The sequence below is a fragment of the Triturus cristatus genome, chromosome 4_1 (genome assembly GCF_964204655.1).
Source record: "Triturus cristatus chromosome 4_1, aTriCri1.1, whole genome shotgun sequence".
Taxonomy (NCBI): domain Eukaryota; kingdom Metazoa; phylum Chordata; class Amphibia; order Caudata; family Salamandridae; genus Triturus; species Triturus cristatus.
In genome coordinates, this window is record NC_140585.1 from 173,693,053 (window position 1) to 173,710,890 (window position 17,838).

General features: G+C 42.6%; 1 protein-coding gene across 6 annotated transcripts in view; it reads left to right on the forward strand.

Moving 5' to 3' along the window:
* The window catches only part of LOC146853832 (membrane-spanning 4-domains subfamily A member 4A-like), a 242,673-nt gene that overhangs the window by 19,135 nt on the left and 205,700 nt on the right, over positions 1-17,838 (forward strand). For 2 of the 6 annotated variants that reach the window (XM_085650404.1, XM_085650407.1), the window contains exon 2: positions 10,926-11,031. The exons of 1 other annotated variant lie outside the window; for it this stretch is intronic. In XM_085650404.1, coding sequence (XP_085506530.1) covers positions 10,964-11,031 — 68 coding nt within the window. In that variant the 5' untranslated portion in view covers positions 10,926-10,963. Of the gene's footprint in view, positions 1-6,433; positions 6,527-10,925; positions 11,032-11,078; positions 11,224-17,838 lie in introns of those variants that run through there. 3 more of the 6 variants (XM_085650405.1, XM_085650409.1, XM_085650406.1) reach the window with 3 other exon arrangements.

The window sequence follows — 17,838 nt, forward strand, 5'->3', positions numbered from 1 at the left end:
CGTTAGCAGATAACCCACAGCAATGTCACAGGGTTGCATTGCGTGTCACGCAGCGTGTCAATATCTGGCTCACATTACTGCCGTCTCATCAGAGCGTTTCGCCACTGTCTGCATCCAACCCCAACCTCCACAGGCACAGTCTTCTTCCACCTCACTCGGATAATGGCACAGGCACCCCTCACGTATTTAAGGTCCAGACTGCAGTGACGGCCAATCCGGCTCCCTCCTATGTCTCAGTGTACGCCTGGGCTGACAGCTGCGCAGAGAGAGGTGGGAAATATCCTAATACCTGTGAATATATGCCTGGGAGCGCAGAATCTGTCAGTCTGCCCATGCAACTCCCCAGTAAGCACTGTTATTCTTTTCTACGTCTAGGGGGCCAAGTCCTGGTGTCCAGCGCGCTATTAGGCACCCCTAATAAGCTGCCAGTCGCCTCTTTCTTATATTTCCCCAGGCCACTCTCACTCTCCTAGCCGTCCCATGCAGCTCATGTTCAATGGGTATGGCAGCCACTGCGTAGCAACGTACAGCCTCGGATTTGCCTCTGCATTCGAATCACATCTTAGTCCCAGGGCGGCCCGATTTCCCGCAATTTCTAATCAAGGCTGGTCTTCATTTATTGCCTTGGCCTGTCGCACTACAATGGACAAAGTCGGGGGTAAGCCATTTCTTATACCCATACACGGCCCCCTCACCAATATCGCCGAATTGGCGCCGGTCACCTTTGTCCGCCATTTTGAGTGAAGCCTAGGTCTGGCGCAGTTCTATGATCTGCAGTTCCGCCAGTCGTAGCCCCCAGCTCTCCCCCTCAGCAGCTCTTCAAGGGAGGGGGAGATCGCGCTCTTTGTACTCGATCCGCACTGCCGCTTCCACCTCTTGGGGTCCCCGTTTCTTCGCCGTGGCTCGTCGCAGCTTCCACAGTATTGCAAGTGCAGCTTCAGATGTCGCACGATCGCCGAGGGTGAAACCAAGCATCCAACAGCCCGATTTTCGGGTCGCAGCAGTCCACAGCTCTTCCGATGTCTGAAGCGCCGTAATTGGAGATTGCCCGTTGTTCCTGTGTCATTTGGATAAATGCCCAAGAGTCCGGGTGGGTTACGGAGCACCTTTAGCTCGCGTCCGACATGTTCGGCGGTTGGCCACACCCCCCTAGTCCTGTTGTTTATCAATATTTACATATGATGTATAATTTCTTTAAATATATATGATATCATTTTCTAATTCAGTTGAGTTTTGGATATGTATATGGTCAGTGTTGTGTTTTTATGAATCATTAATTGATGGTACTACCTTTGTGAGGACACAGTGATACAAAAAATGGTCTTTCATGGCAGAATCACGGTCCATATACCGTAAAAAGGTGAACTGGACAGTGAGCTGCTCACACCCATACTAAAAGCTCCAGTTCACTCCAAGCAGTTCATAGTGCCGACAGATGCCTCTGAACATGGGATAGGAGCGGTCCTATCTCAGACCAATGATGATGGCCATGACCAACCTGTTGCTTTCAAAGCGGGAGGCTTCTCTGGCAGTGCCGCGTCGACACTGCCAAGCATATTCCGAGTTTTCTCACGAGCACCCTTTTCATGGCGGTGAGCCTGCCATGAATATTAGAAAATCTAACTTATGGGACTGCAATGTCCAATTAAAACATTTGTATTTCAAAATGTAGGCTTATGTCTGCCATGAAATGTATTGTTAAAATTAGTCTAAGATGTTTTGTGGTCAAGGATATTATAAAATATGTTTTGGAAATAAATTTGAGCATACTATATATTTTGTAAATGGTTATATCACAAGGTACCATTCAGAGAGCAAAAGAAAGATAAAGCAGTGATAATACACTCTCAGTAATTTCCATCCACCATGGTACTGATAGTTCTGTATGTGGCAGTATGGCATACCTTCTCAAATGGAACTCGAAAGGATCCTGCTAGCGTGGGGTTTACACGAACATGCCAGCGCTGATGTATTCCAGGGCCGATTCTTGACCTCCATATCACCTATGTGCAACATGTTTTTTTAAAAATTGTTTCAAAACGGTCCCAAATTATTGGCGAGTGTTACAAACACGCTGATTGTCTAGCTCAGTTTGTTTGAAGGTGAAACTGTTTCAACGTCCTGTGCTCTGCACTTCTGTTACAAATGGGGTTTATGGTTGGCAAAGGTTTTGCACCCTGTCCAAACAGGAACGTCCACTCTAGTCACTGAAAGATAAGCTGTACTCACCCTCTGGTAACTTGGCACAGAGAAGTCCGGCTTATCTAATGAGGCAATGGCACTCACATCCTGATTCAGAATGACCTCAGGCCCCTTATGTGGCTCCTGTAAATGAGGAGTAAGAATCCAAAACTGTTGAGGTGTTCCATTTCCCTACACGGTATGGATTTCACATTGGAACAGAGAGCTGGGTTAGACCACTCCAGTGCTGATGCTCCTGCAGGTTTTTACACCTTAGTGATCAGAAATCGCTAGAGGTTGGGTAGATCTCCCCTCTTTCAGTTGGTGTGGACATGTATTAGACCTGGCATCCTCAAGGTGGTCTTTCCCCGGACTTTTTGCCTTTTACCTCTAGCTGTTGCTCATTCTTTTTGTTGGCCTTAGGACTTTATCACTGCTAACCAGTGCTAAGGTGCATGTGCTTCTCCCCTAAACATGGTGACATTGGTGTGTACCCATTTGGCATATTTAATATACTAGTATGTCCGTTGAAGAAGTGGTATAGCATAAACCCAGGGCCTGTAAGTCAAATGCTATTAGTGGGCCCAGCACACCACAGAACGCTGCCCTATCTGGCACATACTTGCCTTGATAGTCATGCCTGCCTGTTGCAGACTCAGAAGCACTTCCTGGAGGTGGAAAAGGTGCTCCTTCCTGTTGCTACTATAGACAGCAATGTTATCCTAATAGGCTGCAGAGAAGGCGTTCACACCAGCAAGGACCTGGTTCACCAACCTCTGGAAGGTGGCTGGGGCATTTTTGAGACCAAGGGGCATAACCCTAAACTTGCAATGGTGTTCTGGGGTGGAAAAGGCTGGCCTCTCCTTGACTCCCTCCAAAAGGTCAATCTGCCAGTACCATGATGTAAGATTAAAGGGGCCTTATTTGTGAAGGCCTTGCGCCGCCAATACGTCACTTTATTCCATCTTAAAAGTGATGCACTAGCGGCGCGAGGGCCTTGTAATCAGCCCCAAGGTACTGAAGTACTGTGCAGTTCCTAACCGGTTAATCAGCTCAACAGCCCGGGGGATGGGGTCAGTGTAGTATCTTGAATGTGCAATAAGAGCCTAGTTAGGCTTATTTGATGGAACCTTCATTCCTCCCGTGTTCCTACCACTTCTTGCCATGGTGGATGGTGATGTTTGAAAGTGGGAGTTGGAGAGAGCGACAGAGGAGCTGAAAGAAGGAGGCTGGCGCGAATAGGTGTGACTTACAGTAATGACTATTCCCAATCAATTATCCCATGAGTTCTACCTTTGTCACATTGGCGATTTCACTTTCAGATCATGATGGTGGGGAAAATGGAAGAATGTTTTTGCACACTATGCTTATGTTTCTGGTACTTTCTTAGGGTTCAGAAAGGGACACCTCTCTCCTACTTCACTGTTTGAATTCCGAAGGTCAGGAAATTTGTGAACATTTTCCTGATTTAATAACCGAAGAGTAACGGGACTTAAATAAATACAAGATTTGTCTAAAAAAAACTTTGATTTACATTTTTTGCCTAAAGTATCCATTGTGTTGGAAAGATATCATTTCGGTAAAAGTGTATAAAGGAAGGTGTGAAACAATGGAAGAATACATCACTGTGTTGAGAAGGTTATCCTGAACATGCAATTGTGGTGGTTATTGTGAGGAACGGTTGAGAGACCAATTTATGTTGGGTTGCAACCTAGATAAAGCTTAGGAAATATGTTGGCAGAAAGAAAAATCCGTCTCTCAATTAGGTACTCATAATGGCAAAAACTTATAAACACAGTACGGCATCTATAGAAGATCAAAAAGGAGGAGAAAGTAATGATGGTACAGAAAACAATGTACATGTTGTTCAAGCCTTGAAGAAGGGGTACAACAGAAGTTAGGAATGGTAGTATTGGGAAAAGCAATAGGAAATTTCAGGGAACATGTTACGGATGTGCAGTATATGGACATGTAGATAGCAAAAAGGAGTGTATTGGGTGGAAGGCCACTTGCAAGAAATGTGGGTGCAAAGGTCATGTGTCTAAGTGTTGTAGGAGTGGAAATAAAAAAAAATAATCAGGAGATAACATGCCACGAATCCAGTGAGGAAGAATAAATAGTTTTACAAGTTATGGAAGTGGGTGAAGCTGGTTTGTTGAAAAATGTACCTATAAGGAATGTACCTGCTCTCATGCTATTTGATTCAGGAGCCAAAATCACACTTATTCCCCAGGAGGTTTATCTTAATGATTTGAAGGGCGAGGTGAACCTTCATGAACCGGACATCTGTCCAAAAGAATATGGAGGGGAACCCATTAAGTTACTGGGATACTTCGTAGGTTGTATTAACTTTAAAGACCCATATACTGCCGGGAAGATATATGTTTCTGTAAGAGGTGATTCATTAATCAGTTGTTTTCACCAGAAGGAATTGAGTGTGTACTTAGATCCTAATGAAAGTCCTTCGGTAAGACTCAAGGAAATTAAATGAGATCGAGATGGGTGTCAGAAACAGAGTTTACGTCAAATAAGCATAGAGAAACCAGACTATGGGAAAGAATTTCCAGAGATATTCAAAGGTGAATTGGACTGTTTTAAAGGGATTGTACACAGTATAAATATAAAAAGGGGAGCTTCCCCCATTGCAAGCCAAGTGAGAGGTGTTCCGATTAAAGTAAATGAAAAAATGAAAGAAGAGTTTGAAAAATTGAAGGTGAATGGGATCCTAGAAGAAGTTGAAGCCACAGAATGGCTTGCTCCTTGGTCAAAGCACAGAAAGTAGATGGAAAGCTACACTGTGCATTGACTTAAGGGAGCTCAACAAGAGTCTTATAGTAGATCACTACCCCTTGCCCAATGTCTCTGAAATATTGTCTTTACTTGAAGGTGCAAAGTGTTTTTTGTCAATTGACTTCACTTCTGCATACCACCAGATAAGGTTACATTGAGATATGCAGAAGGTGACTATGTTTATTAGCCCTTTTGGAACATATACATTTCTCAGAATGTCATTTGGGCTATTCTCTGTGGCAGCAGTCTTTCAGAGAATGATGGAAAGTATTTTGAGAGGAGTAGATGGCATAAAAGTTTATCAGGATGACTTCTTACTTTTTGGGAGTAGTGTAGAGGAACACAATCAACGAGTGAGAAAAGTTTTAAGTGTGTTGAATGAGAATGGTTTAACATTAATGGAAGAGAAATGTAATCTTTCTGAAATGGACTAGCTAGGCCATAAAATTACATCTGGAGGGATTAAGCCAAAAAAGAGTTGATGGATGCCATAACTAACTTGGCCACTTCGACTTGGGAGTTACATTTTTAGGCATGTCAAAATATTATGGTAAATTCATTCTGTCATTTGTAGATAAGACCCAGAACAAGACCCAGAACATGAAGAGGTTATTAGAAAAATGTTAAAATTCCAAGAGGCCTACGGATACTAATCTTTCCTACCTTCGAAGATTTAAGTAATGATTTATTGAAGGAATGGGAATGCAATTTAGAAGGGTATCAATTGCTATGATGAAAATCCTAGTTAAACATGCAGCCCAAAAGGGGGAGAAGCTACAGGCAGAAATTGAAACATTAGAAAAAGAAATAGACACCATGTCCCAAAAAGATCTTATTGACAAGAATTATGCTATTCTAAAACAGGTGATGGAAAATCATCAGTTATACTTAAAGGACAAGAAACTCAGAAAAATAAAAAGGGATGACAGGGATTATAAAGATGGCAGGGTGTATACTTTTGCTAAGAAGTTTGATGGAGTACAGGGTTTTGATGCAAATAAAAAAAGAATCCGAGATGATGGGGAGGGAAGTGAGGAAACACGCTCAAACTGTAACTTATCTGTTTCATCATTTGGTAGTTCTACCTCTAATATCTTGATACCAGAGGTCCCTTTAGAAGAAGGGGCTTCCTCCTTCCAGAAGGAACTGGCAAGATTGAGAATAAGCAATCGGTTACAACAAAAAAAGAGATGTATCAAAACAAGGAGGGGAGGGAGGAGGGCAAAGGGCAGATACAAGAGGGAATACAACAGTCAAGACAAATCCGGGGACGAAGTCGAAGAAACCTTAATAATACGAGTATGTACTGTTTCTGACTCAATTGGTTGTCATAATATCGATGCTGATCTGAAAATTGTTAACTTATCTAATAAAGTTTTGAGTGCAGAGGAAATTGGTGTCCTTAGTAAAGGTCTCAACTTTTGCCCGACCCAAGAGGGGGATTTTGCTAACACACATATAGATCTTTTCACACAGATCTCATCTTCCTGGCGGAGGTGGGTGGGTTCGCTAGTGAATCCAGAAAGATCTTCAAGCTGCAAAACTACACCGACAGGTAAGAAACTATTCGTTTTGCAGCGTGAATCTTTCTGGATTCACTATGCTGTGCATAGACTTTGTAGCGGTTTGTTATCTTTGTGGCGGCTGGGTGGTAGATGAGCGTTGGTCATTTAATGTGTTGAAGCACCTTCTGTCCTATTAGTGCTTCCTTGTTCATCTGTATGTCCACGCAGTAGTGCTTAGTGAACATGTGCAATGAAGCCCATGTTGCCGCCAGGCATATGTCCTGAATGGGCGTATTTGCCAGAAAGGCAATGGTTGCCCCTTTTCTTCCTTGTGGAGTGAGTTTGTGGACCCTCAGTCTGCTCCTGCCCCGCCTGTGTGTGGCAGAATTGTATAGTTAGTGCGATCCATCTAGCAATGGTGCCTTTTGTCACTGCTTTACCCATGAAACTTGAAGCAAAGGAAACAAAGAGCTGCTTTGTTTTTCTGTGCTCCTTGGTCCTCTCAATGTAGTGCATCACCGCCCTTCTAGCGTCAAGAGTGTGCAGGGCCTTTTCTGCACTTGAAGTTGGGTTTTGAAAGAAACTCGGTATCTGAATAGTCTGGTTCATATGGAATGCCGACACCACTTTGGGCATGAAGTGCGGGTCCGTTCTCAGGACAACCCTATCTTTGTGTATCTGTATGTAGGGCTCTTGTAGCGTTAGTGCTTGCAGCTCGCTCACCCTGCGTAGCGAGGTTATGGCTACCAGGAAGGCCGTTTTCATAGTCAACATTTGCAGTGAGGCCTTGTGGATGGGCTCAAACGGTGCCTTCATAAGCTCCGTTAGGACCACGTTGAGGTTCCATGCCGGCGGCGGCATCCTTTTAGGTGGCGCGATTCTTTTCGCTCCTTCCATGAATCTCTTTACTACCTGCGACGTAAAGAAACTTCCTCCTTTTTCCCCTCTTGTGTAAGCTACGATCGCCGCTAGGTGTACCCTTAGGGAGGACGAGCATAGGTTACTTTTCAGAAGGTGCGTGAGGTATCTCAGCACTGAGTTCTTTGTCATTTTATTCTGTAGCTTATTTTTTCTGCACCATATTGTAAATCTTTTCTATTTCTCACTATAGCATTTGCGTGTAGTTGGTCTCCTTGCCTCCCGCAGCACTCGCATAGTGCTTGGAGGCAATCTAAGGTGCGCAAACTCTAAGTCTTCAGGAGCCATGCCGCCAGGCTGAGGCTCTCTGGCTCTGGATGTAGAACCTCTCCGTTCTGCTTGGAGAGCAGGTCCTTTCTTCTTGCGAATCTGTGGGGATTGCCTTGTGCCATTTCCAATATTTGGGAGAACCATGTCTGCCTTGCCCACTGTGGTGCCACTAGGATCAGTGTCATGTTGCTGGTTCTGCACTTGTCGAGCACCCTGTGTAACAGTGGCATCGGCGGAAAAGCGTAGGCAAATGTCCTTGACCAGCTTATCCATAGGGCATTCCCTTGGGATTGCTGTTCTGGTTGCCTGGACGCGAAGTTTCGGCATTTTGCATTTTGGCGTGTTGCAAACAGGTCTATTGTGGGAGTTCCCCACTTTTGGAATAGCCTCTGCGTTTCCTGTCCATTGAGCTCCCACTCGTGTGATGCCGAGGTCTGCCTGCTTAGCCAGTCTGCCTCCACATTGTCCTTCCCTGGTAGGTGTATTGCCAGCAGGTCTATCCTGAGAGGGATGGCCCATCTCCAAATCTCCTGTGCCAGAACATATAGTGTACGTCCTTGGCTGTAGGTGTGGCATTATCTATGTTGGCAGCACAATACGCTGCCTTAAGTTACGAATTCAGGAACATCGCCGCGCCATTAAGACTAAGGATGACAGATATCCCATAACGAGTCATTACACTTATGTTCATCCGAATGACCCTTTCTTCTGGTTTCATGCAATAGATCATGTTCCTGTTAGAAACAGAGGTGGTAACAGGGATCTGTTACTTCGACAGATGCAATCAAAATGGATATGCCGTCTGAGGGCAATCAGCCTGGGACATAACACTGATGGGGAGATGCATTATTTCCTTTGAAACATCATGGAAAATTGGGCTATGATAATTTAGAGAACACACCAATTGCTCTTTTGCTGTCTCACCTTGAATTTCTATTAATGTGTTAAAAGCGGAATGTATTTTGGAATGCTGTTTGACATGTTGGTAATTGCATGTACCTATTTAATCTGGTTTTTGCTCTTGTCTCTTGACCTTTTGATTTTACTTTTATAATTGGTATGCGTGTACCTCCTCATTTCCACTACACGAGTAAAGCTTATAGAACTGTCTTTTGAACCCGTTGTTGGCACACTTGGTGTTGTTGGTTTTCAATCCCCAATGTTTGAGTGTGGCCACTGTTCTTATCTCTATTGCGTCCATATTAGGGATGACTTTGTATAAGATGGCATTTTTGATGATATTGTCAAACCGTTGTGTGAGTTCGCAGAGTAAGGGTACTGGTTTTTTCATTATTATTATTTTTGATGGTATCTACCTTTTTAATAGTTTTTTTGTGTTTCTCGTGTTCTTTGACTGTAACTTGACTGGACTTTTATTTTGGACGACTACGTTCAAGATGGCGCCCGCTTTGTTGACTATGTCTATCACACTTATTCCTTTGGGAATTCCCTTGAGACTTTTTTATTGAACGACCCAGTGGTTGCGATGTGACTTATATACATATTTTTTCTTGATAGAGATATATATATTTTTTTGTAACGTCTCTTCATTTAAATAAGTGGCTATGGTGAAACGTTTTTTTGTTTATATATGGTACTCTCCTTATATTCTCGATATACGGGAATATATGGTCTCCTTTCAAAGATGGCGGTTACTTTCGTTTATTTACGTTCCGTTTGCATGGTACTTATGACGTGGTACGCACGCACAACGTATGCGTCATTTCAGTTTTTTTCTATTTAAAGTTATCAAAATATGGCGCGCGTACTTTACATTGTGGACGAGGGATTCTGCTCGTCGAGACTGCGAATTTTCAGGTGAGGGGAACGTCTGACTCCCTTTTTTAAGATTGTTGACTCTTTTTAGAATATTGCCGTTACGATTATAGCCATCATGTGCAGGCATGGTGCAATACAAAAGCATGTTAGGAACTTTTGGTTCTGACCTTGGAGTGTCTTTCGGTTTATTTTCGATTCGCTATGGTTATGTTCATTTGGATGACAACACTCGCATATGTTCTTTATCCATATTACAATGAGATACGCATTATAAGCTATTTGCCCCTTTTATGTGTAGAGATATATATATATATATGTTTGCATATATATTTTCTTTTTAGAACTATTGGCATCTACTTTTGCCGTGTGTTCTTCGATCTACATTGCGAAGGACTGTTTACTGAAAACACTTTCTTTTTTGACTAGTAAAGAGGTAAGGTATTATTGGTACCTCTCTCGTTGATGTATAGCAAACTGTCTACTAGGTGTTTTTACAATCACTTCGGCCTAGCATTAATTTGCCGGTTGAATACTCTGCATAAAAGACACATGAAAGGAACTTGTATAAGGGCTTTGTGGTCTAAGTAGGCTTCATATGTCCTTTTAGCTTTGATGCCCTTACTAAGATCAATGAATAACTCTACTTGTTGATTCCTTATACATATATGTTGGTTTGTTATTTTATTTTGGATCGATGATAGGCAATTAGCTTTGCTCTAAGACACTCTATTTGGCACACATTTTTCTAGTGTAACGGACCGAGTCACTGCCCTTTTTTGATTATTAATGGTAGCTTGATATTAATGCGAGCCTCATAAATATGAGCATCTATAATGAGTGTGCTCCAGGGGCACATTTGGAGATATTACCTTTTTGTTCTCTTCTTTTTTGTTTACCCTATTAGAAATCGATAACAACTGCCATTTGAATTTTATTCACCATTATTTATTTATATATATATATATATATATATATAACTGGACTTTCCTTTGAATATCTGAGGTGAGATCCTTAGATTTAATTAGATTTATTTTGCTCCACTTTGTTTATTCGGGTTTTTTCCTTTTTGAGTTATGGTTATACATGTTTGCATTTTTCTTTCTGTTCCCTTTCTCTCCCACTCCTTTCCACTTTTGGTTTTCACTGAACGTATGCCATTAGCTTGAGATTTTCTGATACAAAATAAATATTATATTGCTATTTTGTCTAAAATTGTCTGAATTTGGTAGAGGCTTTTATCTTTGTATATAATCGTTATACTGTCTAGTCTGTATTTTTTGCTTATTGTTATGTATACTTTTGTGATTTTATACGTATATTTTTCTGCCGTTCCATGGATAAAAATTGTGCAAATGTGCTGAGTTTTGTATACATATATGTACATATGTCTTTTGATTGGTATGTTATTTGTTGTACGTTGTCTAATATGTCACTCTCTGTTGTTAAGTTATGTTATTGTTTTTATTTATGTATTTTTTCCAGCCCTGACGAAGTTCTATTAGAACGAAACGCGTTGGCTGATGAGTGGTTTTTATACTACAATAACGGACATCTCCTTGATTGATTTGCAGCTTGTTGACTCCTTCTGGTGCACCTTCCTCTTTTGTTTGAATTAGAAAAGGGCATGGTGTTTACATGGGACCCTGATTGTTAGAAATAGTTTAAACTGTACATGTTTATCAAGGGCATGGTTTCTGAAAAGTTTAGAGCCTGACAATCCACTTTAATCATGACAGATGCGAGTTCATGTGGTCTGGGAACAGTACTGCTGCAAGAACAGGTTGGCATAGAGTATATAGTTGTATCTATCTCGAGTTTTAAGGGGGCAGAAATCAATTATTCTGTGATTGATAAAGAGTCTCTAGCAATATTTTGGGCAGTGCACAAACTAAGGAAGTTTGTATGGGGTTGTGATTTTAAATTCAAAATGGATCACAAACCACTCAAAGAAATCTTTAAGAAGAAGGGCATTGCAAATATCTTATCCAGGATAAGAAAGTGGGTGGTATTGTTTCAGGAGTTTAGTTTTGAAGTGGGTTATGTACCAGGTATGAAGAATAATCTTGCAGACTGCCGCCTGCATCTATTGGAAAGTAATGCAACAGAGTGTTCGGAAGATGCAATGGATGAGGATGTTGATTTTGTGGTTTGCTTGGTCCGGGATAGTGTGATTTAAGAAGAAGAGTGGATTGTACAGCTTTGTAGAGACACTGAATTGCAGCTAGTGATCAAGGAAACTGGAAGGGTAACTAAAAGACAAATTGCGTTTTAAATCCATATTGGTCTGTAAGGTCAGAACTTGCATATCAGAATGGTTTATTATTCAGAGGTACCAGGCTAATTCCCCCCCTAGCAAGCTAAGGGGGCATCTTGTGGAATTTGCTCATGATAGCCATCTGGGTATCTCAAAAACATAAAGATTGACACAGATGTACTTGTGGCCAGGGATGGACATTATAACTGAAAGAACTGTAAGGGAGTGCATGGAGTGTGTGAGGGATTGAAGTCAAGAGTACAGCCAATGGTTCTGAGAGCTACCAAAAGAACACTGGGAGGAAGTTGCCATAGATATTTTAGGTCCCATAAGGGTGTCCACTAGTGACAAATACGTCATTGTGACAATTGATATGTATTCAAGTTAGCCAGAGGTGGAGATCACAAACTCGCTAGAAACTAGGGATATCAGAAAGTTTCTAGAACATATTTTCAGACGACAAGGTTTTCCCTCCACATTGTTATCTGACAGTGGATTCCGATGTGTCCAAAGACATGGAGAAGTTTACAAATGATTGAGGCATAATTCATAAGAGGACAGCACTGTACCACCCAGAAGCTAATAGAACAGTTGAAAGGTTTGACCATGTGTTGAAAGAAACCATCCAGAGACCATTGGCTAACCAGATGTGTTTGAAGAAAGATATGTTTAAAAAGGTTATGAACTATAGACTTACCCCACATTGTTTTGGAAAAGGAAAGCATGTACACCAGGTTGTCCTTCTTGGATGCACATTAGAACCACAGGTAGTGTACGTGTGAAAGGAAATAAGAAAGGATAAGATGGAATAGAATTAAGGAAGATGCTTGTCAACAAAGAGATATATGATGACGCAAAGCTGGTAAAAAGACAGGAGTACAGGTTAGGAACATGGTGAGAGTTAAATACCATGTAAAGGATCTTCTGCTCTAAAGTCCTAGTATTTATCGCACATAAAGGTAGTTACAGTCTTTAAGAATGCTACTCAAGATCATAGGCCGTGGAACCCCAATAGAGTAGAAAGAGTATCACAATGTGAAAAAAAATTAAAGTGGGGAAGCTGGTGGTTTCAATCAAAATGGTTCCAATGAGAATGATGTAAACAACATGAGAAGTGAAAGACGTTGCACCAAACCTTAACATGTTTAGACTGTTTCCATAGATAGACTGTATATATCTTGTATTTTCTCATGTTGTTCATCAGTAATTACACTTTGTTTTAGGTGTTTCTATGTATAAAGTTAAATGCAGTAATGGTAAAGTTTTTATAACCTGTAAGCTGTGTTGGTATTAGAAGGGAGATGTGTAGTATCTTACATTTACAATAAGAGCCTAGTTAGGCCTATTGTAGGAGAGTAGGATCTGCTTCTTATGGTTACCCCCACTTTTTGCTGATGTTTCACTGTTTATCGACTTAGCCAGACTGAGGCCCTACTAATCAGGACCCCAGTCTATCTGCTTTCTACTCTAAATTGATTACATGTACTTTAGGTACACTCCAGATTGGATTCTGGGGTACCCTTATAAGTCCCTAGTATATGGTATACTATATACCCAGTCAGGAAAAACAGCCAGCAGTCGCACTGACCACTGGACTCAGTTGCGCACTACTAAAAATAATTTACTTTCAAGTCAAGTCAAGAGATACTTTATTTCAACCTAACAAGACCATAAAAGCAAGATAAAACATTTTGAAATTCAGTGCAATTGTCAACATAAAAATTATTATGTACAGCTAAAAATATAAGATGATTTAAAAAAATAAGAGAGTATTAAATAGCATGATAGGCATTAAGTATCTCCGGCATAGAGTACTGAATCATATATATTAAAAAGCAGATTAGATACAAGGTCTCATACTACATAAGTTCATAGAACGGATAAGTCAGACTGGAGCGTTCTTTAGAACTGCACGACGAGCACACCACATTGAGAACAGGTAGCGGGAAACTGAGTATACAATTGGCATGCCGGTGTCATTTTTAAGAATCCTATAAGCCTGTAAGCAATGTTTGGTTTCAAGGTTCCTACAGAGCTGTCGCAACCAGCGAGCCCTCATCGCCTTGTAAGTGGGGCAGACAAACAGCACATGCAAATCAGTCTCCGTACAATTTTTGCAAGACAGGCAATCTTTTGTAGGGCTACCTCCCCACTTAAAGGCAATGGCACATAAAGGGAGTGCACCATACCTAAACTGAATATAAAGCTTTCTATCTAGAGAAGGGTGTATGTCATCTATGCTAGATTCTAAAATATATTGCAGTTTGACTTCTAAGAATGATGATGGAAGTGTGCCTGTCCTGGGGCTTCTTAGTAGTAAGTTGAGGTGGTAGTCCGTTTTTTTATCAAACCTTTTCTTGGTGTTGTCAAAGAACTCTCTTCCGGAGTGTCCCATAGGTCACCCATTCCAATCGATAAGAAGGAATTCTTGATATAGGTAAGGCAATACTCAAAATATATACCAACTTGAAAAACACTCTCTTTTTCAATTTAATGTGTACAAAGTAATTATCACAAAATTAGATTTGAGATCCTGATACGTAATGCAACAATTCTTGAGAAGAAATGTCATTAACAATACTACTGTTGAGTGCGTTACTTCACATTACAATGTATTTAATTCATGATGAAAAACCCAGTGCATTTCGGGATATAACTTGTCCCTTCTTCAGGGGCATAACTGTAAAACACAAATTCAACAGAACATTAGGCCAATAATCAACGTACAATGTGGATCAAAAAGCCAATCTTGTCTCTAAAAAGTTATCAAACTGTACTGTGACATCCTTTGAGGTTGAGGCACCTGAAGAGAAGTTTGTGAGCAAATAATATAGTCCAAACGTCCCATAACAATCTGTGGAGAAAAAAGGAGAAAGACAGCGAAACTCAAGAAAAATACACACCGAACGACCCATGAAAAGGAAACCGCTGAATAAAAAGCAAGCTTAATACTATGGGATGAGCTATACTCGCAAAAATGAATACCTGTAAATAGAGTTCCACGAGGTAAAATGGGATCAACTCTAAAACCACAAGACTCTACAAAAGCTACAAGAAAAATCAGAAGATTCCTTGCGTAAATTCCCTAACTGACATAAACATAACAATGACAATGCACTCCCTGTAAGAACAAGAGCAGATTGAAAATCATACCTTAGTTTCATATTTGTGGGTACAGAAATGAACCCTTTAAAAAATGTCCTTGTGAATGACTGTAAAAAAAGAGAATCACTAAGCACACGAAGAATAAACGTTTTACTCGATAATCCATCATAACGGTCCCAAAGTGACCAAAACCACTCCTTACCTAGTTATTACTGTTTCGACCAATGATTTCACCATGTATTCCACTTCTAAACAATGACATTAACGAAGATCCCAGTCTCGTCTACTCCTAAATATAAACAAATACACATTCAATGCCCCGACCACAAGAAGTTCTCAAGAATCACTCTATTAGTCACGAAACTTACAGATGAGTCTGCAGCAATTGATCACCGCTGTATTTTGAATGTACTCTCGCGATACTATAATGAGACCGATGCTAATCACGTGATTAAGCGTCAAACGACTTAAGAAGCTTAATAGGTTAAGAACCCTGACGTAAAAGATACGCGCCCATCTGTCTTACAAATGACTTCTTTCTCAAGTGACTATATATCTACTAGCTCAAAACCAATTCACCTTAATACCTAATTAAACAAAGCCAAGCTTTGTAAACAAAGTAAAATCGTAATATGCTTTCAATCGAAAAACGATCTATGTGACCCAAACTCTGTACTTCCTCTAACTGGGTGTGCCCCAGAAGTATTACAATATAATAAAGATAATATCACTTGTGATAGTTCCAAGACTAACAAATCTTCTGCTTTCTGCTCTGTTTTCACCCTTTAGCTTCTTTAGCGTTTGTTTCACCCTTTCACTCCTTAAAGCATTTTCCTTCTGCTTTCTGCTCCGTTTTCACCCTTTAGCTTCTTTAGCGTTTTTTTCACCCTTTCACTCCTTAAAGCATTTTTCTTCTGGTTTTTGCGCCGTCTTCACCCTTTGTCTTCTTTAGCATTTTTTCCACTCTTTCACTCGTTACATTTTTCCCCTTCTTTGCTTGCTTCCCTTGTTTTTCCAGCCTCTGCTGCCCCTGCAGCTCCTCCCCCCCCCCCAGCCCTGTCCAGCCTTCCCTGACCCCTACCCAATGGTGGCCGCTGTGCAGCCGCGCAGAGGACGCGCACAGCAGGCATACTGCTGGCGCGCCAAAGGCAAGCCTGTCTGTGCCTGTCTGTGACCCGACCGCGACCAGCGCCAGGAACCCTGGACCTCTGCACCACCAACACTACAGCCCAGCGGCACTCCACGCACTCAACGCAGGCTGCAACAACTGCAAGCTAGTGTCACTAGTCAACACCCTCATACCCTTCTGCTGTCATCGCTGTCGGCACACCTGCAGCACCGCCAGGAACACGGACCCACCACAACATGCCCGCAAGAGCACAACCGATCCAAAGACCCTGCAATGCATCCTCCTCAACGTCCTATCACTCCACAAAAACGCCACCGAAATCTGGGACCTCCTCGACAGCACCTCCCCGAACGTAGCATTCTGGACCAACACCAACTCAGGACCAGACATCGCCATCCCCATTCCCCGAGGATACAAGATCTCCCGGAAGGACAGCCCCACCCGCCCGGAAGGCGGAATCTCCATTGTCCACAAATCCACCCTCCGGCTGAGCACACTCCATGACGAGCCAACAGACCTGATGGAACACCTATACTTCAAGATACAGGCCAGCTCTACCACCAACTACACCCTGCTGGGAGACCTCAACTTCCACCTTGACAACCAACTAGACCCCAACACCACATACCTTCTGGACAACCTCCACAACATTGGACTCCACCAGATCATGACCGAACCCACGCACTCAGCAGGACACACCCTCGACCCCCACTTCACAACAGTAAACTCCATCACCTTCAGCCACACCACCGAACCCCCTTGGACAGACCATTGATGCTTCCACTTCCCCTTCAGAACACCCACCATCCACAGATGCCAGCACCTGCTCCCACGAAGAAACTGGACTAAAATCACTGACAACCAGCTCACCTCCTCACTCACCAATTCCACCCCAACCACCGCGAAAGACGACGACCCCAACACCGCAGCTCGAACTCTGCACAGATGGATCTCCGACAGCCCCAACACCATAGCCCCCCACAAGAAGAACAGCAACACACACGCCTTGAAAGCCATATGGTATACCAGTGAACTTCGAGAGTCCAGACGCACATGCCGCCGCCTCGAAAAGGCCTGGTGAAACTCCAAATCCACAGAAGCCCATAAGTTCAGAGCCACCACCAACGTCCACCACTAACTCATCAGACACACGAGAAAAACAGAGATCGAAGACAGAATCTCCACACGCGCACAACAGAAAAGCACTCTTCAGCATCATCAAAGAGTTCCTCCAACCCACCAGCGAGTCTCCCTCACAAGCCCTCTGCAACAAACTCAGCACCTTCTTCCACTACAAAATCAAGAACCTCTACGACAACTTCGACGAAGACGACCAACTCACTGAACTCTCACCAACCACCCCCAACACCCTGAAGCCAAATATTGACAGCTGGACAGCCCCAACCACCAAAGACACACTGAAGACAATGAAGTGAATCCACTCCGGGGCCCCACAGACCCCTGTCCCCATCACATCTTCAACAGAGATGCCGACACATCGCACCCATGCTTCGCCACACCATCAACTGCTCCCTGGCGAATGCTTCGTTCCCCGACGACTGGAAGCACGCCGAGATCAACCCCCTCTTGAAGAAGCCCTCGGCGGACCCCACCAACCTCAAACTACAGAGCCATCTCCCTGTTACCAGCGAAAGTCATCTAGAAAGCCATCAACAGCCAACTCGCCACCTTCATCGAAGAGCACAACATCCTCGACACCTCTCAATCCGGCTTCAGAAAAAAACACTGCACAGAAACCACCCTCATCGCTTCTTCTCCTTCCTCGCAGCCAGAGCTTGGAACGCCCTGCCGCTCCACCTCAGACAGACAACATCACTCCCCATCTTCACGAGTACCTCATAACTTGGTTCTTCAATAGACCCCCTCCTTGATGGACTGGAACCTGC